The 24,220-nt window shown below is 33.0% G+C and overlaps 1 protein-coding gene across 1 annotated transcript in view; it reads right to left on the bottom strand.

Moving 5' to 3' along the window:
• LOC143244615 (uncharacterized) overlaps window positions 1-21,389 on the bottom strand; it is a 54,265-nt gene extending 32,876 nt beyond the window's left edge. Inside the window, exon 1 of the mRNA XM_076489610.1 lies at window positions 21,032-21,389. Within this exon, the coding sequence (XP_076345725.1) occupies window positions 21,032-21,042 (11 nt within the window). The 5' untranslated portion in view covers window positions 21,043-21,389. The remainder of the gene's footprint in view (window positions 1-21,031) is intronic.
• Between the last annotated feature and the right edge of the window lie 2,831 nt (window positions 21,390-24,220).

Below are 24,220 nucleotides of genomic sequence, written 5' to 3' on the forward strand. Positions count from 1 at the left end.
TCAAACTTTGTTATCAGACTTTATGAACCTTTAAATCCATATTCATAAGACTGATTAGTCATTCAAACCCTCCTTTCATACTGCTTGGGTCTTTAATTCCATGTTCATGCAACTGATCAATCATTCAAACTTTGTTATTAGACTGTTTGGATCTTTGGGTTCATATTCATACAACTGATCAATATATGTACTAAATTACTTTGGTTTTCAGTGTTATTCCAAGACATCAATGTTTAAGAAAAATGTTCACAAAGAACCTGACGATGACCGAAGAAGGTCGAAACGTTGTTCACTCCTCTACATAAAAATTTTCTCAAACCTAACCAGCCGTTTTTACATATATATTTTTCTCTACAAGTGGGTTTTCTCGTTATCACTGATTATTTTGATCAAAGCATAAATATACGTACATTGTTATAATAAACATAAACATATAGTATACATTCACGAACATATCAGTTCATACACAGGTACAATCTTGAAATACAATCATATAACTACAAGAGAAAGAAAAGAGTAGTTTATTACGAAATATAGATCGATCCACCAATTATTTTACAGGTTGTCATACGTAAACTACTGACATCTTACGACGTTTGTCTTGGCTAGACCTGAATCATGGCACTAAACAACAGTCGAATTGCGATAATCCGTAAAAAGTTTAAAGCAGCTGGAAGCAAAAGATTTGAGGGAAATCAGTGTTTGTTAATAAAGTACTCAGTAATACACTACAACATATGTCAGTATCCTGTTAGGTAATACATTTAACGATACATTCATCTCTAAGTTTCCACTGTGGAAAATATTAATATTTTCACCAATTTCATACATTCTCAACTTCCTCCCTTTCTATTGAAAATTTAAAGTTAGTCTTTCTGTCTGGTATGCTCCCCAGTGGCTCAGCGGTATGTCTGCAGACTTACAACGCTAAAAATCGGGTTTCGATACCCGTGGTGGGCAGAGCACAGATAGCCCACTGTATAGCTTTGTGCTTAATTCAAAACAACAACAACTGTCTGGTATATTGAATAAAATTATATTTTTAAATTTAGCTACTTATGAAGGCCCGGCACGGCCAGGTGGTTAGGACATTTAATTCGGCTGATGAAGATCGCGGGTTCGAATCTCCGTCACACCAAATATGCTTGCCATTTCATTCGTAGGGCCGTTATATGTTATGGTGAATCCCAATATTTTTTGGTAAAATAGTAGCCCACGAGTCGGCTACGAGTGATGTTGAATGGTTGCCTTCCCTCCATTCTATCGTATCAAAATTAAGAACGGCCTTCACGTAGCTTTGCGAATTCAAAACAAGTGAAACCTAAAACCTTCCTTATGAAAGAGCTTACTGCAGTTAATATATCCCATAAAGGCAACTTTACCTTTGTTAAAGCCTCTCACAAGGCAGAGCCTACTGCTTTTATCACCATCATTAAGTACAATTTTAATCTTCAGTTTACACATCGAAAACAATGAAACATGGAAAAAAGGAAACATTTATTTTCAAATATTTTGCCAGCTTTAAGCGTATAAACCGTAAATCTTAACTTTCAATGTTAATGTATATATTTATAAACAGTGTTTCAAAGAATCTTTTCTTTATCATTGTTAAATCAAACTGATGATTTTTTGGTACTGAAGAACTTTCTTCTGGGTCAGTGAATAACTTGAGTAAGAGGAAATTCAGAGGTGAAATACTGCGTATTATGCACCTCCAATTTCGAGCTGCAATGGACAAATTTATAATAATAAGGGAAAACAACATCAGCAAGTAACTTACTTTTATAAAAAAATTTCCTGTTTGTAAAAGCTTTCTTACAGACATCTTTGCAGTTCTTAACACCTTAGTTAAGAACAACCTTTCTTTTCGTAACACATTATTTAAACAGAACATGTTCGTTTAGAAAAAAAATTTACTTTTAACACCTTCCTTAAGAAAATGAAACTGGAACTTCGATAAAATCAAAAACAAAAATTATTTTTTGTTACGATAATGAACTGAAAAAAATTTGAAAGAGATTATCATATTTTGCAAGTTTGTTAGTCATATTTCAACAACTGTGAGAAACAAAATTAATGTGCACATTTTCAGCCTATTAGGAAGGGGTAATAATTTTAGCTAACATACGTTTCTGAAAAGATTAAACCATGAATTGGGGGCATTTATCTTTTGTATGAGTGGTGGCTTGGCATGGCCAGGTGATTAGGGCATTTAACTCACAATCTCAAGGTCTCACCAAACATACTCGCACTTTCAGCCGCGAAGGCGTTATAATATGAGGGTCAATCCTATTGTTTGTTGATAAAAGAGTCTAGTCCTTCACTGTTAATTTAGGGACGGCTAGTTAGCTTCGCAATAAATTCAAAACAATATATTTAAAGTACATCTTAAAAATTAGTTTTATAAATATAAACTACATTTGGTAATGTAGCTTCATATATTTAAATTATAGTGTGTCGTGATATAAAAGTTTTTGAATATAGATATTATTAATTAGTTTATTTTGTCAAGAAATATTTTATCATTGTTTAGGGTTTTTTCTTTACAAAATAGTTAAAACGGACGATTATTAAAGTTGTGTGTGTATTTCGTTGATGTCGAGAATATAGTGAGTAGACTATTTAGTTTGTTTGCTTTTTAATTTTGTTCAAAGCTATACGAGGGATATCTGCACTATCAGTCCCTAACTTAGCAATGTAAGACTAGAGGGAAGGCAGCTAGTTATCATCATCCACCGTCAACTCTTTTACCAACGAATATTGGGATTGACCGTCACTTGTAACGCCCACACAGGGCGACCATGTGTGGTGTGACAAGGGATATTTTAGTACTAAACATATAAATAGTATGAGATGAGTGAGTGTGAAGCAGCAGACAAAGACAACAGCAGAAAAAAAGACATGACGAAGGAAAAGTTCAAAGTGAAGTTAACTGTCATGGATGTGATAAGCTTAACGTCTAATATGCTAGAGTAAAACTAACAATAGAAAAGAAAAACAAGAAGAAGGATTTAATCTGTTAAAGCGTGTTCTAAAATAACCAAATCAACATCACTGCAATTAGACAAAAGGAACAGAGGATACTTTGAAGAAAGAAGACCGAAAGATTACTGGAGGAGCAGTGTTCGACAGCTGTAACTGGGGACAAAATTGTAAATGAATTATACACAGAATACTAGCGCGATAGAAATAGAGAAAGGTAGCTCTGCTCACCAACTTAATTTCAAATTAATTGAATAAGCCTAAGTGGACTTTTGACAAGAAGAAAAGAGCCATAGTGTTTATGATTTCTCTATGATCTCTATTGTGTAAAAAATGTGTTAACTAGTTGCGAATGTATATGTATTATTTTGAAAACAGGTGGAGATCATGTTGTTTTTACAGTTGAGTTTATCGCCAACAAATCACAGACACCAATTGTAGAATAATCCTGAGCTCAAAAAGAGCAACACAGTATGTACTTATACTATAAAGATGTACAAGTAAAACACTTTAATTGAGAATTGGCGAACAACATAACCTTTAAAATCTGATAGATTGTTAATGTAGTTCAATTTATCTGAAGTAAATCGAGTAATGTAAACTTCACAAAATAGCTTCATATATTTAAAAGTGATGGATAAATTAGGCCCACATATAACAGGTAATGTAGTTTCATGTGTTTAAAACAGACCCGGTAATCTAGTTTCATATATTTAAAGTAGAGATACAAACGAAGATTGTATGGGTTTATCCTTGTACATTAATTTTAGTGCGTATGCTTATTTCTGTACAGTTTTCCTATTTTGCGTATAACGTATATTTTTGACTGTGCACTGCGCAAGTCATGCCTGTTTTCCAAATCTGTAGGGAATCCTTGAAAGTGCGAAAAATAATATTTGTTTTCGAAAATTTGCTAGATCATTATTGAAAACTAGAAACTTGCGTGATTGGTATATAAACATCGACGCGCTGAGAGACAAATAGTATTATTATTGTTTGTCAGCTGCAGTCAGTGTGCTATAGGTCCAGGAAGCTATACTTTTGATTGATCCCAAATAATCAGAAAATTACAGAATTGGACCAGAAACTTTTAAACTTTTATACATTTCGAACATTACAAACAGTTCAAGTTCAGTGAATTACTTCGGATGTTATAATTTCTACGAGGACATTAAACATTTCCATCGGTAAAAATCAGCGGTGTGAAACCAATCAAGCCAGTTAGTTTAAGCGATATGTGACAACAACAACTCAGGTTTAATTTGCTCATCGTGGACCTGGATCGCGGATAAAATATTCAGTTCTAAACTGGGTATAAGAATCATAATTATCTGCAAGTGTCTAAAACTGTTGTATATAAAGCGTTATTTCTAATAACTATTGGTAATAACCGTTATATAAACTGTATTTTTTGTGTATTAAAATATATTTGTGTTAAAAAGGAAGCTGTGTGTATCAATCTTGTTGGCAAATACCATAAATTTGATACATATTAATATTTAATTAACTTCTAAATTCAAATTCAGATTTTCGGTTGTCTGAAATAGTAATACGTTAACATACGTAATTAATAAATTATACCTAATAAGATTCATGTATTTAAAGTAAACTGGAAAAAGATCTTCATATATTTACGTAGACATAGTAATGTAGATTCATATATTTATAGTAGACCTGCTGACGTGTCTACATGTATTTAAAGCGGAATTAGTATATTAGTTTCATATATTTAAGTGTATACTCGTAATTAGCTTCGTGAATTTAAAGTCTACGTGATACTGTGGTTTCATGTATTTGCAGTCTACACCTGACACTATAGTTTCATATATTTGAAACAGGACAGGTAATGTAGCTTCATATATATTTAAAGTTGGTCTCGTAATATTATTTCACATATTTAAAGCAGACCTCAGTTTTATTTGTTCATATCAGACGAGGTATTTTAAATTAATATATTTTAAGTACAACTTGTAAAGTAGATTTATGTACTTAAAAGGAGACCTTGTATATCGGTTTTATGTATTATAAAGCAGACCCATTAAACTAGCTTTAAATATGTAAAGTAGACACGGTGACGCATCTGTTAATGTACCTAAAGTAGACCTGGCAGTATAGTTTCATATGTATATTTGAAGTTAACCTTAAAATACAGCTTTACTCTGAGATACGTCGCACTTGAAAAATTTCAAACGTTTCGGTTCTGAAAGGAGAGTTTGGAAGCAAGGAGAACATAGATATCAATTATATCGAAGTTTTTCTTTTTTAATTTCGTAATGAACGGTTATTTTACTTCAGTATAAGCTTTCCTAGCATGTATGGTTGCCCAAGTAGAGTCAATCTGGATTTATTAAATTGCTAAATAATAACAGTAAAAACAGGTAATCTGGATATTTCGTTGTATTTACGCAATAAGAATTCAGTTAAAAATCAAAAGTATAACTTAACGAATACAAAATTCTTATTATTGCTTGAAGCCTAAAATGATAGGTTTATGAATTTTAAATATATTAATACCCAAACAGCATGGGATGTTGTCGTCTTATTATTTTAAATACATTCAGGTGAGCAGTATCCTTTCAAATATATCTCCTTCCTAATAACATCGAAAATACACTTTTTCTTTTCACGGAAAGGAATTTGTTGGGGGAAACGCTTCTGCAACTCTCTTCACTTCATAATTTTCAAACAAAGCTTTTGGATAACCTTCAGTTCTTTCAGTAAAACAAAGAATTATTCTGACTTCAAAGGCAATACAAATCCACTTTATGAAAAGCAATAAGCAAACATGTCCGTAAAGCAATTGATTGGAGCTAATTAATTTTGGAAGCATTTTTAACATGTATTCTTAGATAAATCATACGAATCTTTATGTTTACTAAAGTGTTTAATATTGTAATACAAGTCTCTTCACAGATAAATAAAAGACGATTGGTGGGATAAATAAATTAAATCTGAACAACCATATCGTTTTTGGATGCTACAGTAACAATTACTCTTAAAACGTTTATTTACTTATTTATTAAAATCAATTAATTTTAATTCAATATAACAATATACGTGTACACGACGTTTTATAATATATCCTCTTTTGAAGTTAAAAATAAGCTAAAATGGAAGGATGTTTGTGCTTTTGTGCACAGAAACAACAGATGTAAATGTGAAAAATATTAAGCTTCAATTTCAGATGTGAGTGTCTGAAGTGGTTTTTAAATATCTATCTTTTTTATACTCAAAAGGTAGTGGAAAAAAAAGCGAAAGACAAAAATGTAATGTATTGACTATAATGCTACGTTTTTCACCAATCAGAGGCTCCTAGAGGCACAGCGGCAGGTCTACAGATTCATACTGCTATAAACCGTGAAGAGCACAGATACCCCTTTGTGTAGCTTTGTGCATAACTACAAACAACAGAATTGTTTGGAATTTCGCACAAAGCTACTCGGCGAGGGCTATCTGTGCTAGCCGTCCCTAATTTAGCAGTGTAAGACTAGAGAGAAGGCAGCTAGTCATCACCACCCACCGCCAACTCTTGGGCTACTCTTTTACCAACTAATAGTGGGATTGACCGTAACATTATAACGCCCCCACGGCTGGGAGGGGGAGCATGTTTTGGCGCGACTCGGGTGCGAACCCGCGACCCTCAGATTACGAAGCGCAGGCCTTAACGCGCTAGGCCATGCCGGGCACCACAAACAACAGACTTGAACATATTAAACATGAGCGAAGGCAATGTTCGCAGGTAAAGGAGAATTTCCTATCGATGTAACAAGACATATTTAGGTAATAAGTATACAGGAAGAACCTTACACGACACTGACATAATGTGTTTCCTAGAACAAAGAAAAAGAAAGATTTTTCTAGAATGAATAGCACACAAAATATTTCACAACTTGAACAGTAATTACATTAACAAATAAGTGCCCATAAGTGTTAATTTGAAAGCCACGATTTCCTAAAAAAAACTTTGAAATTAATATATTCTTCGGCCATATCATTCTTTTTTTCTTTTTTCTTTTTAAGGGTTGAGTACATTTTTAAAAATTACTTTGTATATCAGAATTACCAAGTCACGTAACAACCACAACCGGTATAAAACCGCAATGAAACTGAATATATCAGAGGTATATTTACTTTTCGTACGGTGTGTGTTGCGATCGAAAACTGATCGCTTTTGCGAAGAATGTTAACAGTTCTATCCGATACAAAATATTCATACACTTAAACCATAAATATGTCTGTAGGCTGTATAGTTAATGGGATTAATAAATAAAGAAATATGGATCAACTCGAGGCACTGAGACCATCACGACAAAGACGTGCAATAAACGCGGCATTTCATAAGTTTAGAATACAGAACATAAGTTCAATGGTAAAATCCATTACTGTGCAATTTCGTTTTTAATTTTACAGTTATGTTTGATGTGAAAACAAAACTAGCACATACAATCTATAGCTCTCATTGAAACTTAAAAGATTTTGCGCGTGATCACATTGTCGTAACAACTCCTTTGCATGAAAATATCGCACAGTTGGTTGTGGAGTTGTATTAAAAGTCGAATAGTTCTAAAAACTTTGAAGGTAAATCGTTAAATGGTGAGCAGAAGTGTACAGTTTATATTGATTTAATATTGGAATATTTAGTCAAGTACAAAAATGAACAAGATTATGGTATACCACATTACCGCAGGTAGAAACTGGGATTAACCAGTTATTACAAACATAATAGAAGTAAGATAGTGTTTAATGGTAAATTTAACCAGGGAAGGATAGGCCTAACAAAAACAGTTATTTATGTTATTTGCTTTATCATATTAAAAATATATTACTTTCGTATTTTGGTACTCAAACTTTTTGTTATCACTAAAAACGTCATGAGACAAAAATAATGTTTATCTGTTTAAGATTTACTCTATTCAAAATATGAGAGTCTGTGTGAGATCAATATTTGCAGGTAAGAATATAATATACGGGTATTAACAATGATACTGACACATATATAATGACCATTTCTAGTTAGGGATGATAAACTAATTTTATAACCCAAGAAGGCGTACTTTCCAATAACCTAGTTATAGAAGCATGTACAAAATTATGGCCCTTGGTACTTTTTATCTGGGGGAGGGGGGCATCACACTTCAAGCACATAATTACAACAATTTTTTCTTTATAAAGCTTAAAAACTAGTATAAGCCAAATGTATTTTAAAGTGACGTTCTCCAGAAGCTCAGAGGCATGTCCGCGGACTTACACTGATAGAAACAACGTTTTAATACTACTGGTGTGCAGAGTACAAATATTCCCTTGTGTAGCTTCGTGCTACAATACAAAACGACGACTACAATCTTCAAAGTGACATTTTTGGTAATGTGCTAAAGATTTTCAAGATTTTCGATATCATGTTTCAAGTTTGATTTTGTACTGATTATGTAACACATCAACAACATCTGTTATGAATTTAGATGCGAGTTTTACGGAAGAATAATATACATGTAATTGTTTTTTATTTAATGATATATAATTGTGAAACTCATTTTAAAATTTTGTTTTCCGTACTAATCTTGTTTTCATTATAATTCTTTATAAAACCATGTTTTACTAGCGCAAGCATACACGGAGAGTACCAATTATGTGTAGTAAGTTACCATTTAATAAATAACACGAATTAATGATATCTGTCTTCAGGTTTATCAGTATATGTGTATATATAGTAGTGGTAATATATTATTGACACTAATGTCTGACACAAACACATGAGCTGTACTCGATCTAGCTAATAGTGTAAAGTTGTTAAGCTATTATTTTGATATTTTGTGAGATTCTGTTAATACAATTGTTAGTACAAAATAATCATTCTGGACTCAGTAAATATAAAGTATTGGATGATTTGTTTTTGTTCCGCGTTCATAGTCGTTAATTAATAAGACTTTTTATTACATATTTTTCCTAAACAGTTGTTAACAGTAAATGCTTTGAAAAAGTTACTAGTGTGGGAAAACCCAACAGTCAGCCAGCATGAAGGTTTAGTGACAAGCCCAGCTCTTTCTCAAGTCCACGTTGGGCTTTATACGTATCAATAAGAGAGCATAAATATAAGTTGAATTCTTGGTGGATAGCAAGAACCTTGATGGTTCATGATCTTACAAGCAATAACTGACTTCATTCTGGGGAATGGTTATATATTGAACATTAGAGATGAAATAAATCTCCAGCTCATCTTATTGGCATTGCCCATAGAATGAACGTGGTTGTCAGAGATCTTAAAACAGGAACATGCATCTTTGGCATGAACATACTTTGCAATTTGGTGAATTGCTATTCCTCGGGAACATATTAAAATTCAGATACATTCAACCTAGATACAGTAAGCTATACGAAAGTATGTGGCAAAGTAAACGAAAGCACATCCTTGTAATATTTCATATTCCATGTGATGTTTTGTGACTTAATCCAAACAAGATGTAATGAATTAGTACCATCAGCTCTGGCATTAATTCATTCAAAAAGGGGAGAGTTCTGGCATTGTTTTATAATTACGCATGATTCCAGCTGGACACTGGAAAACCACAGATATGGTGAATAAAGTAAAAGTGATTAAAACTGGCAATACCTCTAGTGCAATAACCATTACACTGTAACTTGAAACTAAGAAAGGAAATATTGATACACCTGAGAGCATTGATTAACGACTGTTTTAGCAATATAGATTTGAAAATAAAAGAATTTTTGTGAATTGTTGAGTACAATGTATATGTCAGGCCAGATGACCAACTTGGTTCAACACTTGGCACCATACAGACACAGTCCAATAAATCATTTGCCTCACTGACTTCCATGGAGTACAATGGAAATTGAAAGCACCGAAATACTGTGGGTACTGCACAAGAACATCACACAAATTTTGGAAGGTGCTAGATTATTTCCAGTAGTTATTATCAGAACGAAAGGCACACTAAGGACGAGTTAACCAAAGGCAAATGAATATCAGCATATTCCCATTGACCTAACACATTTCCTATGGTGTTCACTTATTGACAAATACACATGAATAAAAACAAGAGCTAAAACTGCTTTTATTATGAGAAATAGTTTATGTGTGTTTCGTTTTATGGTATTTGGTCTGTGTAATACATAAGTCACTTTTGAGAGGCTGATGGAGCTTTATAGACAGAGGAACACAATAGAAGAGATGCCTGGGCTATGTTGTTTTTTTTTAATTTTGATGCACTTTTGAAGCAGCTTCTGAGATACTAAAAATGATATTCCAGAACCCAAGAAAGAAAGTTCTGAAACTGAAGTTTGAAAAATGTTTGTTCATATAAATATATGTGGGGTTTCTCTGTCGCTATGTTGAGAAAATGAAATCTTAATAAACCTGGCTGATATAGCAATGATGACACTGATCCTGACCTAAGACGAAATAAGGTGTCTCAGTTTCCTCACCTTTACGTCAATGAGTTGTGGCTAACTTCTCCATAGTAACAGCACTATTATGGCTCTTATGAAAGGATAAAAGCATTTTCTTTGAAACAAGGAATGTGACCAAATAATCTGATCCCTATAACTTGCTTTAGTGGATGCTCTACTGCTAGCACATCCTCATTAGGTGTACGAGATTCTCCTTAACACTGCCACTGGCATTACTGGTATGGTAGGAGATTCACAGTTGTGTTAGAACATATTTCAATGAAATGGTTAATGAAGCTTAAAGATAATGGCAAACAATATTGCAATAACATAACACAACACAGAAACTTGAACAGAATGTCTTGCCACATCGTTACGCCATAAATGATTTAAAAACATAACCAGCAGCAAACTATAAACCGATAATGGCCATGAGGAGTCTATTTCTGGGGACTGAGATGAGTGAGAAAAAATCAGACAATTTCTATGATAAATGTATATTTATTTTAATATACACGTGTGATACCTCGACATGAGTGGTTTGCTTCACATTCTTTAATTTAATTTTTAACTTATTCTGCTTCCCATATTCATGAACATGTGTATGAAAAGCAAGACTCTAGTAGTTTTTTTATATTCTTATGTGAACATTATGTCTTATAAATACTCTTGGTTTCATTTAGATTTGTGGGTTGTTTTTATTGATAGTGCTTACACGCAACCGTTCATGGCAGGGACTTGAAGTTTTATATATAAGCTTTAAATGCATATCGCTTTTTATTATTAAAATTGCAAATATTATGTGTGTACTTTACTATGCAAATTCCTAAAACAAGAGAATATTTTGTAACTAATTCAATTCTTTGGGCTAGTTCTTCCATGCCATTACAGAATGTAAATTTCAACACTGTGTAATGCTTCACTGATCACTGTTTATAATTTTATAAGCCAGGAGGAGAAAACTTATTCTTTAGAATTGCCATATACTTGTACTAAAGATTTGCTATAAAGATTCCGCTTGAATGAAAAAACTGACCACTTTTAGTGTTTGAAGTAACTGTCGTGATTTCTTATGCGGTGTCGTAACTATGCAGAATGAAGATAGGAAGGAGTTAGCATGTGTTACCAGTTGGCCCAGCAAGGACAGGTGGTTAGGGGAGCACGACTCGTAATCTGAAGGTCGCTGGTTCGAATTCCCGTCACACCAAACATGCTCGCACTTTCAGCCGTGGGGGTGTTATAAGTGCACATCAATCCAACTATTCCTTAGTAAAAGAGCAGCCGAAGAGTTTGCAATGCTTGGTGATGACTAGCTATCTTCCCTCTATTTTACACTGCTAAATTAGAGACGACTAGTACAAATACCGGCCCGGCATGGCCAAGCGCGTAAGGCGTGCGACTCGTAATCCGAGGGTCGCGGGTTCGCGCCCGCGTCGCGATAAACATGCTCGCTCTCCCAGCCGTGGGGGCGTTATAATGTGACGGTCAATATCACTATTCGTTGGTAAAAGAGTAGCCCAAGAGTTGGCGGTGGGCGGTGATGACTAGCTGCCTTCCCTCTGGTCTTACACTACTAAATTAGGGACGGCTCGGTGCAGTGAGTAAACAACCTACTCACTTAAATACCTGTTGAAGAATCCGTAAGCGATTGAGGCCATATGTTCCTTGATGGAATCAAGTGGTGAATGAATGAATGATGAATGAGTACAGATACCCCTCGTACAGCTTTGCGCATAATTCAAAAATAAACATAGTACTTGTATTTACTAGAATAAATTAATTCCTGGCACTCCTCAACTAAGACTTGCCAAAAAATAGCGTTTAACACAACATATTAAATTTTGCTTCCATGTCACAGCCCTTAAAAGCACACAGAATTGTCAGTAGAGCAGAGTGTTCACATAAGAAGATTACGTGATGCTGGCTCGACTCTGAAAATAATTTCTGCATTGTTTAAATGCTCCCCAAATACTTCCAAATAGATGGAATAATGGATAAGTGCAAGTATTATCGGGATCTTAAATAACTGTCATGGTACCTTATGCAGTGTCTTAACAATATAGAAAAAGACAGCAAAGAGTTAGCAAGGAAAGAAATGCCATGGGGGTTCTGTTTGAATGACTATACTGTTCACACTCAGGATCTGCAATAACTGTCATGGTACCTCATACAGTGTCTTATCTATAAAAAAAGAAGATAGCAACAAGTTAGTATATGGTACCAGTTGTCCTGGCATGGTCAAATAGTTAGAGGTCCGGAAGCAATAATTATGATAAACACTTATTGTATGCCCAGTAGATTTTTTATATTTTGTTAAAAAAATTATACTACCAAAAAGATAATGACCCCAAGCACTCACCAACCTATGCAGAAATTAATTAGCTAAGAAAGAAGCCGCTGGAGTCATTCAAATCATACAATGACCCCCACAGAGTACGATTTCAATTCAATTCAACATATTTGGGACTTGATGTATCAAAAACTTGACAAACCAAAAGTTACTTCAAAAGAAACTTCATGGAATTGTATTAGAGGCACATGGAATAAAATACCAAAGGAAACTATGTTGCAACAATGCCCAATAGACTGTCTGCAGTTATTAAAGCAATAGTGGGAAACACAAAACATTAACTGTTTGCTGAACTCAAGCACTTTCACTGGGTTTCTGCTGTATTAGACATGAAGATGAATACAATTTTATTATTTTTTCTATAATTTATCTTCTATTGTGCCTTGAAAGTAGCCCGAGGTCTAATTTTTGACTTTGTACTAATACTTTTGAACAATACTGTACATGTTGTAAGTTTAAGATTCCACTATTTACTAGCACATACATGAGCATGTTTTAGTGACAAAGTGATTGATTTTACCTAAAAAAATTATTTCGTTTTTTGTGGGGGTATGTTACATAGTTTTAGTGATTTTCAAATCATTACGTTTAAATTTAATGCACATATCTTTATTTTTTTTTTGCATTTATCAAATACGAGATGGTTGGCTAACTTTAATATGTTGAAGATTCTTTATTTCTTTTGTATTATATTTTAGACTTCTCTCTCTTTAAAGTGAACACATTTTCTCTGCATTTGATTTCACTGCTTTCCTCGTTTAATGTTGCCGTTATAAAGGTTGGCATTAGTCAACAATTTGTATTTATTTCTTATAGGGTATTTCTTTTTAAAGGTTGTCATTATGTATTCTGTGTCAAACAGTTTTTAATTTAATGACATATTATTTGCATGCATCATATAAACTAAATTTGAACATATATTAACAAATTTTATACTGTATCATGTGTAGATCATTGTTGAAGGATTTTGTTCTTGCGATAACAATTCTTTCATAAAAGGGTTGTTTTATCAATGTGGTGGGTGCATCAATTAGGAATAATGTAAAGTTAATAAAAATGCTTTCAGATCATTTCAAGAGTTAAAGATGATTGAGTCTGAAGTTCAAGATAATTTTCAGTTTGAAGACAAGCCCAAGAGAGAATAGAGGAGCGTTATATACGAGCATGTAATACATTTTATACGCTCTATAGTGATATAGTAATCATTAATTTTTTTGGTTAGAAAGTTTTGGAACCTTTGTGACAGCTATGCATAATCCAGAAAGTCTTTATAACTACATTGTTTTAGTTGAATTGCTCTTTTTATGTCTAAGTGTCAAAAAAGAAGGCTCCTCTTTCTTCAGAATTCTATTGAAATAAAATATTGATATATCAACATAAAATGATATATATTGTAATGGATTTACTATTTTGTATTTATTTTAATTACCTGTGTTTGTGTTAGTCAAATATATATTTAAAAATGAATGTAGTTTGCCCTCCGCTAGTACAGCGGTAAGTTTATGAATTTACAACGCTAAAATCAGGGGTTCGATTCGCCTGGGTGTGCTCAGCAGATAGCCTTGTGTGGCTTTGCTATAAGAAAAATACACGCATGTAACTTATATTATTAAATGTGTATTACTAAAATCCCACCTGTTCTCTAAATTTATAGAAGATTATTGAGTGTAAAAATTAACTATGTATTTTATGAGTATGTATTTTAGCGATTGCCAGTATTGTTGCCAATTGAAGATTAAAGAACCTTGTCTCAGAGCTTATACGTAAAAGGTAACCAACGCAACATGAAGAGACAGCTTATTTCGTTGGTTTGTTATTGTCGGTACACTATAAACCTCAGAAGCTATAATTGTGATTCACGCTTATTAAACGGAAAACTGCACATATTTAACCTGGAACGTTTATAGATTTTCAACATTACAAACCGTTCAATTTCAGAGAATTAACTTTGTATGCTAGTATTTCTATAAGAATATTAGAAATTTTCCTAGGTGAGAAGTCAGCTTGTAAACCGCGTGAAGCCAAACAAGAATAGAGCTAATTAGTCTTCCCGTCAATAGAAGTGCAACAATATCAAATCAGAATTAATTCGCTCCTCGCGGACCTAGACCGTCAAGAAAATATCTAGTTCCAGACCAGATACAAGATTGAATGAGTTTGTAAAATGTTTGCATATAAATCATTATTTGTAATCACCATTATTATAAATTGTACTGTTGTTTGTATATTAAAATATTATTAATATTAAGAAAGAAAAATTGGTGTATCAATCTTGTTGGCAAATATCATAAATTTGATACATATCGATATTTAATTAACTTCTAAATTGAAATTAAATTAATAGCTATTTAAAATCGTAATACGTAACGTACGTAACGTAATACATTAGAGACTCGTTGAAAATAAATTATAATATGTAACAACACAAACTGACGAAAAGGGAAGAACACTGATTTCAAACGAACATGTATCCTCATTTAGCCTGATTTTTAGTAAAATCTACATCTTTTAGTCTCAAAACTATGTGTTGTGGTCTTTCTTTTATATATTGCGTCTGGAGCACCTCATTTCAATGACCAACAGTAATCAGCTATCATGTTGATTACCTTTCATGATATTTCCACTCAATGTCCCTGTTCTCTTGATAAAGCCTTTCCCCTTGTTCTTCACTGACGGCAACGAAGTTTTCGGGGAAATAGTTAATATATAAGTGTATGAAGTGAACTTTCCAGCTTACATCACAGCCCAACTCTTGGAATTTACCAAGCCTGTTACTGACAATATTTTCGTAATTTGGGTCCTTGTTGTATTTTGAAAATGTATCAATGACACATTTAAGGGCAATCCACGTTTCTTTTTCATATTTTTTTCGCAGTCCTTTCGAACTGTTTATTTGAAGTTCTATTTCCTAATCTGAAGACCAACAAAAATCCCTTTTCTATATTTTGCTTCTAAAAGAGTTGGTAACAGCACACAATGATTCTTGAAACAATCACAATCTTTATCCAAGACCTTTACAAATTGCTTTAAATTGACCTTTAAAAGTAAGTCAAACTTTTACTTTCAATATTTCTCGATCCTGGTATAAGGCTGGCTCTGCACAGCCATTGGTACATTATCAAGTGTTCATTCTACGCTCTGCTGTCCCATTCACACAAAAAATATGGAAACTTTGTAAAGTTGGATCGATGACCCAACATTGTACAAAGGACTTTTAAGTTTTTATAAAGTAACCAACTATGGTTTTGTTTTTGACATTATTAAGAAGTTCGAGATTTTCATACATTTCCTTCATGTGAACCGAATGAGCAATATAAATAGATGCATCTATGTTGCCATTGTGAATAACACTTTTTAGACTTCATTTTGAGGAATAAAAGAACAATCGCCACTCACTTGATTCATAGATTAAGGCTCCTAACATTGGCATAAATTCAGAAATATTGTTTCAAAAACCAGAGATCCTTCTCAAGAAAAGCATGGTGTAAACTATTTTTTACGATTTCTGTACCAGTAAAATGATGTTCTTTGAGAAAATAAGTTCTTAGCACGAAATCTGGACCCCAAAATATTTGACAAATCCCTTCGAAAGTTCAAATCTTTCACCAAATAATTTAGTTCCTCTTTTGTGAAAAGTTATTTACCAGATGCTTATAATTAAATACAATCCCTATCATCATTTCTGTTGACATCAGATTCTGAATAAGATGAAACTGTATCAGGATTCTTGGATGGCGTAGGAACAGGAATGTCAAGTCCATGAGCGCAAATTGCAGTTATCTCCGTAGTTCCTAGGCTCATGCCAGACCATTGGAATTCCAAAAGCAAAGACTTTTTCTTACCTTTAGTGCATTGTCTCAACTCTTCAATACAAATAGCACAAACTTCATGCTCTTTAATGAATTTTGTAGCATTTTACTTTTGTTTTTTTACAACAAATTTATTATAAATATAACTGAATACGTTTAGGTCATTTACACAACCTGTTGTTGTGTAAGTCTGAAGCAGTCTGTCAGTATTGACAGATCAGGTGAAAATGCTGCCATGGATGGTAACTGATCTCCCCTTTCTGAACCTTCAGTGGCACAGCAGTATATCTGCGGAATAACACCACTAGAAACCAGATTTCGACACCTATAATGGGAAGAGTACAGTTAGCTCATTGTGTAGCTTTCTGCTTAATTTCAAACATACAAACAAATAAACAAACTCCTCAACCAAGAACGTCGAAAGTCCATTCTATGTGTAGATCTCAGAAAATTGTAATTAACCCGCTATCCCTGCTTGTTAAACGATAAGTCGAATTTTAGTATCTTGAAAATTTCTACATTTATAATAACATTTTTATATGCATTAAGTACTTGAGAATAAACAGATGGAAACTGCGATTCTTGTGTGAAGTGAGGGCCAGTAGAATGGTGGCAGGCTTTTGGGATCAGAAATGGCTTTCGAACACAGGGAAGAATTGAAAAAAAAAAGACTAATTTGTATCCAACTGTGTTAGATAATATCAAATTGGCTAATGAAATCTTCAATAGGAAGTAACACGCTCATGCATGGAAGTCAATTGAATCTTTTATTGGAAAACTGAATATTTATAAATTGTTGAATCCTAAAGCTACAGAAATTGTAAAGTGTATAATATCGCAGGTAAAATGTATTAATGAAAAATGAAGATATTTTTTTTTACTCTTAAAACATTTTTATTATAAAATAATAAAACACGTTTCAGAATCTTGATGAACAAGTCGACTAAATTTAGGATTTATACGAAAACATTCTAAATTACTTCGAATTCTTCAATTTTCAAAATATTATCATAACATCATTGATTACATATAAGTTTACTATTGTAAATTTTATTTTTTACGAAAATACACTACTGGCATTTTAAAAATACGTCGCAGTTGATATCTTAGACCGTTCAGCTAGTACGTTTTTAAAACTCGCAACTGCTTCAAGGTTTTGGTAGTGACATTTAGGGTTCAATTCCAACATTAGGAATTGTGAACATATATTCTAACTTACAAGAAATATATGCCATACCACGAAAGCTTATTGATAGCTCCGAACTTTGCACTTGAAAACATCGGTTTCACGTTGTTTGAGACGTTCAGAAATAATATTTATAGTGAGTGTTACTCTAACAGTAAAGAGTATTATTAGAACACTAAAATTACGCCATACTAACTTCAATATATTTGAATCTGACTGAAATTCTTAATGGACAAATATAACATGACAGGGCTAAAATTCGCTGTCCATGTCTCGTAACCGCACACACAAGCACGTACACATATACATAGAACATAAAAAAAAGAAAATACTCAACATCTGAGACCATGATAGCGGTGACCAAATCGCACTATTTTATTAGACAAGAGTTGGCAGCGTGTGCCGTTAGCTAACTGCCATCCTTTTGGTTTGTCAGTTCCTTATTGGTGACACAAAGTACTTCGCAGAAGTATTTTTTACATCAGATACTATAAAACTTTAGATTCATGTCACGTTACTAGCTTTCTTGTTCCTCTATATGCTGGCACACAACAAACTTACTGAAGCTGCGTTTTTCTCAGAAACATTTTTCACATAAAATACTGTAAAACTTTAGATCGTGTCTCTACAACTAGAGATAACTGTGTATGTCCCTTCCTGTTTATCTTTACATGTGTGTTTTAGTTCATAGACATCTAGCGCACGTACATACGCATGCATCATCAACAGCACGAGAAACAAATATGTTAAGGGAATAGATATGAACGAAGAACCAAGAACTTAACACTTTATCTTCTGCAACTATCGGGCACATGCAATCTGCTCTGACATTAAAACGTTGAAGAAAACATCGAACACATTTCAGACTGTTATTGCTTTCATTAATTGCTACAACTGTTAATTTCTAGAGGATATAATGGAACATAACAAAATTTGCACCTTATTTTTAACAGTACAGTGGGATAAAACTGAACACTTGCACTTTATAAAGTTAATACACCTCATAACAGTTGTTGTCAAGCGATTCACTAATATAGAGAGCGTCTCATCCACTACTGTGTATATCGTATCCCAGTCTCCTCCAAAATCTCTAACACTAGGCAAATGGTTCATCAGCAGTGAATGTAGCATATTTACCGTGGTTGGTATATTGTTATGTATTGTTCTTCCTTTTGCTCAGAAATGTTTATACTATCTACAACCTTCCATTCTATTTACAGTTACAGTGAAACAAAACAACCAACTACGGTTCCTTATGTTTACATTCGGTTAGAAGTTCAGCTAATATAGAACAGAAAAAAACTTATGAAATTAAACTGTATATAGTTTTTAAGTTCTGTATTGAATAAAATTCGAAGGCTATTTTTAATAACACATTTTACACCTCGAAGCAAAATAACTATACTTCTTACAATACAAATCTACTGTATTTTCGCATTTAGATTAACTGTGAAACATCATATTGAAATAGTCTTTCTAGTCTTTTCGAATAATAACCCGTTATATACTTCTAGAGGCTCCCCAGACTTTTTAAGGGCTTACAACTCTGCATTCCACAATCAAGGTTCAATTCCTCGCGGCTTACACAGCAAATAACTCAATGTGGCTTTGCTCTGGAAACTAAACAAAGAAAAATTTCTAAAATAAGCATCTGAAGTGAAGATTTCGTTCATAATGATACATTCAATGGAAAACTGTCTGTAACAATTTCTTAATTTTCAGATTTAGTCATTTAATTCCTATCTATCCGATGACTCAGAAAACTACACCATTAAATGTTAACCTTATCTTTTGAAACGAATATTACTTACCACTTACTAACGTCAGTAGTCTGTAAAACGGATAGTGTATATATATATATATATATGAACGTTTATGAATGAAATGATTTGTTCCGAACTCTTGCCATAAAAGCGAAGATTACATCTTAAAATCTCAAAATTATTCTGGAAAATATCTACGTCAGTTCTCAGTTCATACAGCTTTAATAGGAGGACTTTCTTTTAACCTAATATAAGAATTATTTAGTTTCCCTGGCATCTATTAAAGCTATGAGCACTGAGAATTGACCAGAAAGAAACATTATAGATGGTTTATCACACTGACTGTAAGCAGAATGAAACGTTGTAAATATAAAAACTTCCGAAGTTAATTAAAAGTAAAGAATAATAATATATCAACCACAGTCAGCCGTTGGGTATATGCGTGGTAGTGCAAGTATTTCTATTGGCTAATTGTACAGTGGTACTTTTATGTTTATACCAGTGAAAAAATGTTCAACGTACATTGTTTTATCCAAATGCAAAACTGACGCTAACTTTAGAGCCAATTACTTCAGTAACTTTAGCAAAAACGTAATGAAACACAATTAGGTTAGTTCTTTACCATTTTGTAGCTTATAAATAACGCAATACGATTATATAAATATAAATTTTAGCAGATGCCTAAGCATCAACGAGCCCTAAAGTTTAAATACGTTTCCTCTGCGAATCACAAGCATGCTTGCTACATAACCTATAGCAATTAGCCACAAACTCAATCACTTTCGAAGCTATACAATTAACGCATTGAGCATTAAAATGATATGCAAACACGAGTTATACACACACACACTAGATATTTAGAAACAAAGAAAACATGGTGACAGTTAATTTTTACAGTTTTGTATACCATAATTTTATAAACTCAGTATCTATCTCGGTATAAACGCCTAAAATTCGACAAGTAGGCCTAAAGTTGTTGGTGGTAGTGAACCTGACGCTTTTCAATACTTTAGGGGAGAGTGAGAAAGATTTGAAACAATTATAACGAATGTTTGCTTCTTGATAACATAATTTTAAAAAAATTACTACTTTATAATGTTACTTTTGGATTATAATATTGTAAGAACGTAAGCCTACCTCTCCGCTTTGGTAGGTCCAATATTTTTTAAGCTCTGTATTGAATGACATTCGAAGATGAGCATTTTAAGAACACAACTTATAGCTCGAAGTAAAACAATCAACACGTGGGAACGAAAGTTCACTCTGAACTAATTTAAATCATTTTACACTCTTTAACAGAGTTTATGTAAAATATGTTCTACTCCTAAGTTACTCCTGACTTAATAAATACTTTAGTTGTAACAGACTTACTGATCAAATTTTTCAAGGCTTTTGCGTATTTTAAGGTGGTTCTTAACACAAGTGGATTACTCATAGATTAGTACATGTTGGCCATAACCTGCTAGAAAGCACACTGAGTCAGTATAAAAATCATCGATATCTTCACTCACTGGACGGTAGAAGTTGAATTACTTACCTTATGGCCATTATCTGACGTTTCTTCGTTCTCTTCTACGTCTAGAAATTACTTCTTGTAAGAAAAGGATTTGGTTGCTAGTCTCACGAAATTAAATGTCACGAGTTTCTTACAACACTTTTAAATAAGTATGATTTCGTCCAGCTGGATACAGCATAAGGTCTGTCAAGTCTTTTAATTAAAGTCATTGAATAACAAAATAAGTAGAGTCACGTAAAAGGAATTATTCTGTACTCCTGATTCGACAGATTTCCCTCCTTTCCCGTTAGTACGCATGGCTAAACATCGGAGCTCAATTCTACGGAAACCAATTCCTGCTTGGAAATGCTCGCTATAACACACCACAATACGTGACTTTCCAAACTACCGAATGAATGTAGCGAGCCGAGCTTTGAGCGTCGCAAATCAGCGTAATGTAGGAAGAGTCTAATGATATAGCAAGGGTGGGATAGCAGACTTATTTGCTTCAATGTTTGTTCCCATGATAGCATCCTTTTGACGTGTAGTCCAAAGAAATTGGTGATCACTAACTAACCCGAGATGTGTCAGGAGATCTAATGATAACGTTTACAATACGTGTTTACAGAAAAATCAGCCGCCCAGCATTACAGTAATATCTTTCTTAAGCCTAAATATAAAGAAAAAGAAACTAATACACAAAGGTATTGAAGTAAACAAATAATAAAAGAAAAATAAATTAAACATACTTCTACTATATTGTAGCTCTTAAGAAATCTTGTCCGATAAAATCCACAAAACTGATCATAAAACACATATTTCCTCAGCTTAATTTCTATTTAATCTTAAAATTTTGCAACATATCACCAGAAAAAAAGTACTGGATTAAGGACTTAATAGTATTTTTAAGGTGAGTTACAGAAAATGATTTAAACTTGTACAGTAAAATACTCTCTTGGAGACAGTGTGATTTATACTAGTATACTGATGTTTCCTTTTCTAAAAATACAGTGTGATTTATACTAGTATACTGATGTTTCCTTTTCTAAAAGTACAGTGTGATTTATATATATAAACGCAATTTTTTCTCGTCGAGATGTAAATGTGATTTACGTTTGTATAGTGAGTTTGTCTATTCGTGATGAATAATATAATTTATAAATGTGCGGTGATTTTCTAAGATTTACATTTCTAAAACGAATTTCTTTTCTCGAGATGTACAATGTAATATTTATTTTTGCAATTATTTTATTTCCTCCTGACGAGCAGTGTTTTTTCTCATTAAGATATAAAAATTATATCTTAAAAATATATATATTTTTACTTATACAATGCTTTTCTCCTCGCGATTTACAATGTTTTTCTTTCACCGATTTTCTCCCTTTGTAGTGAAAAAAATAATTTATATTTGTGCAAGGATTTGTCTTTCATTGAGATGTAAACTACTTTATAATTGTAATGTGATATTCTTTCCTCTAGATATACAATGGAATTTGTATTTTAACAGGGGTTTTCTTTTCTAGAGTTTATCATTAGAATATCATTTATAATTAATTATACACGAACTTTTTTTTTTATCCTGGAGACGTAGAAAGTGATTTATACTTGTGCAGATAATTTTTCTTACTATATGTACGACTCATATTTATAAAAAATATTTTCTTTTGTCGAACTGTAGGGAGTGATTAATGCTTACACAATTATTGTCTATTCCGAATGTATGATATTGTATATATTTTTGTCGGCATTTTCTTTTCTTATGTTGTAGGTGTTTTTCCTAACGATGCAAGAATAGTAATATTCTAATAGTAGGTAAATACACAATAACGTGTATAAGCTACAAACAATCTTTTGAACTATTATTTTGGAAAAATACTAAGTTCATATGATTACCGCTTTCGACACTTTTACATGTTTTCTTCAGTCCAACGATTGGATGTTGAGAGAAACACATATATTGTTTATTTAATAACGGACGTTTCAACTCGGCATGGGCAGGTGATTAACGGTTCTAATCCCCGTTGCACCAAACATGCTCGTCCTTTCAGCACTGGGGGCGTAATAATGTGACGGTCAATTCCACTATTTGTTGGTAAGAGAATAACCCAAAAGTTGGCAGTGGTAGGTGATCACTAGCTGCCTTCCCTCTAATCTTACACTGCTAAATTAGGGAAGGCTAGCACATATAACCCTCGTGTAATTTTGCGCGAAATTCAAACCAAAGCAAGTCTCTTATTTACTTAAGACTTCAGAAGGAGTTCGGCTTTAATTAACTTTTAATGGTGTTTGAAGTTTCGTAACCTTTGTATTAATGAATTTTCTTCTTTTAAAATAATGACAGAGTACTTCACCAGAATACAGTTACCTATTGATAGTTTACATTTTTATTGGTTATTATCTAATAAATCAGAAACTGCCACACCTCATGCTACGTATTATAATTTATCTCGGACGAGTCTCCGACTTACTATGTTACGTGTGTTACGTATTACGATTTCAAATAGCCGGAAATTTTAATCTTAATTACAAGTTAATTGAATTTTGATAGGTATGTAGTTTATGACATTTACCAACAAGATTAATATACGCAATTTTATTTCTTAACAAAAATATATATTTTAATATACAAACAACAATACAATTTATAATAAGGTTTACCATAAATAATGGTTTATATACGAGAATATTACAACTTACAAACAATACTGAGTGTTCTATTTGGTTTGGAACTGAATCTTTTATCGACAGTTCACGAGCCGAGAGCGTTAAGGCATGCGCTCGTAATCTGAGGGTCGCGGGTTCACATCCAAGTCGCGCTAAACATGCTCGCCCTTCCAGCCGTGGTGGCGTTATAATTGCTGATGATCATGTTATCTTATAAAATGAGTCCAATGTTATTAATGTTTGAAACTACTTCGAAATGCTCGTGAAACAATTTGCTATCTTGTAATCTTTATTTCAGTTACCTGTACCCCTCTTGAATAACAAGACTTTAGTTCCAACTATCGTCTTATAATAAACCACAGTCTACACTACAAATAACTAGAATTGATTTGCATCTTGAATTGTTCCTTGATTAATTTCTTATTTAATTGGTAACGTCAGTGAAAAGCTTAAAAACCCTACTAATTACTGTAGTTGATCACAGAGAAGGAATTGATCATGGTTAGCTGGTGCTGATCTGAATATCCTTAGAAGTTAAAGAAAAAGTGTTTTCATCTTTCAAAATAT

The sequence above is a fragment of the Tachypleus tridentatus genome, chromosome 2 (assembly GCF_004210375.1).
Source record: "Tachypleus tridentatus isolate NWPU-2018 chromosome 2, ASM421037v1, whole genome shotgun sequence".
In the NCBI taxonomy this organism is placed as follows: domain Eukaryota; kingdom Metazoa; phylum Arthropoda; class Merostomata; order Xiphosura; family Limulidae; genus Tachypleus; species Tachypleus tridentatus.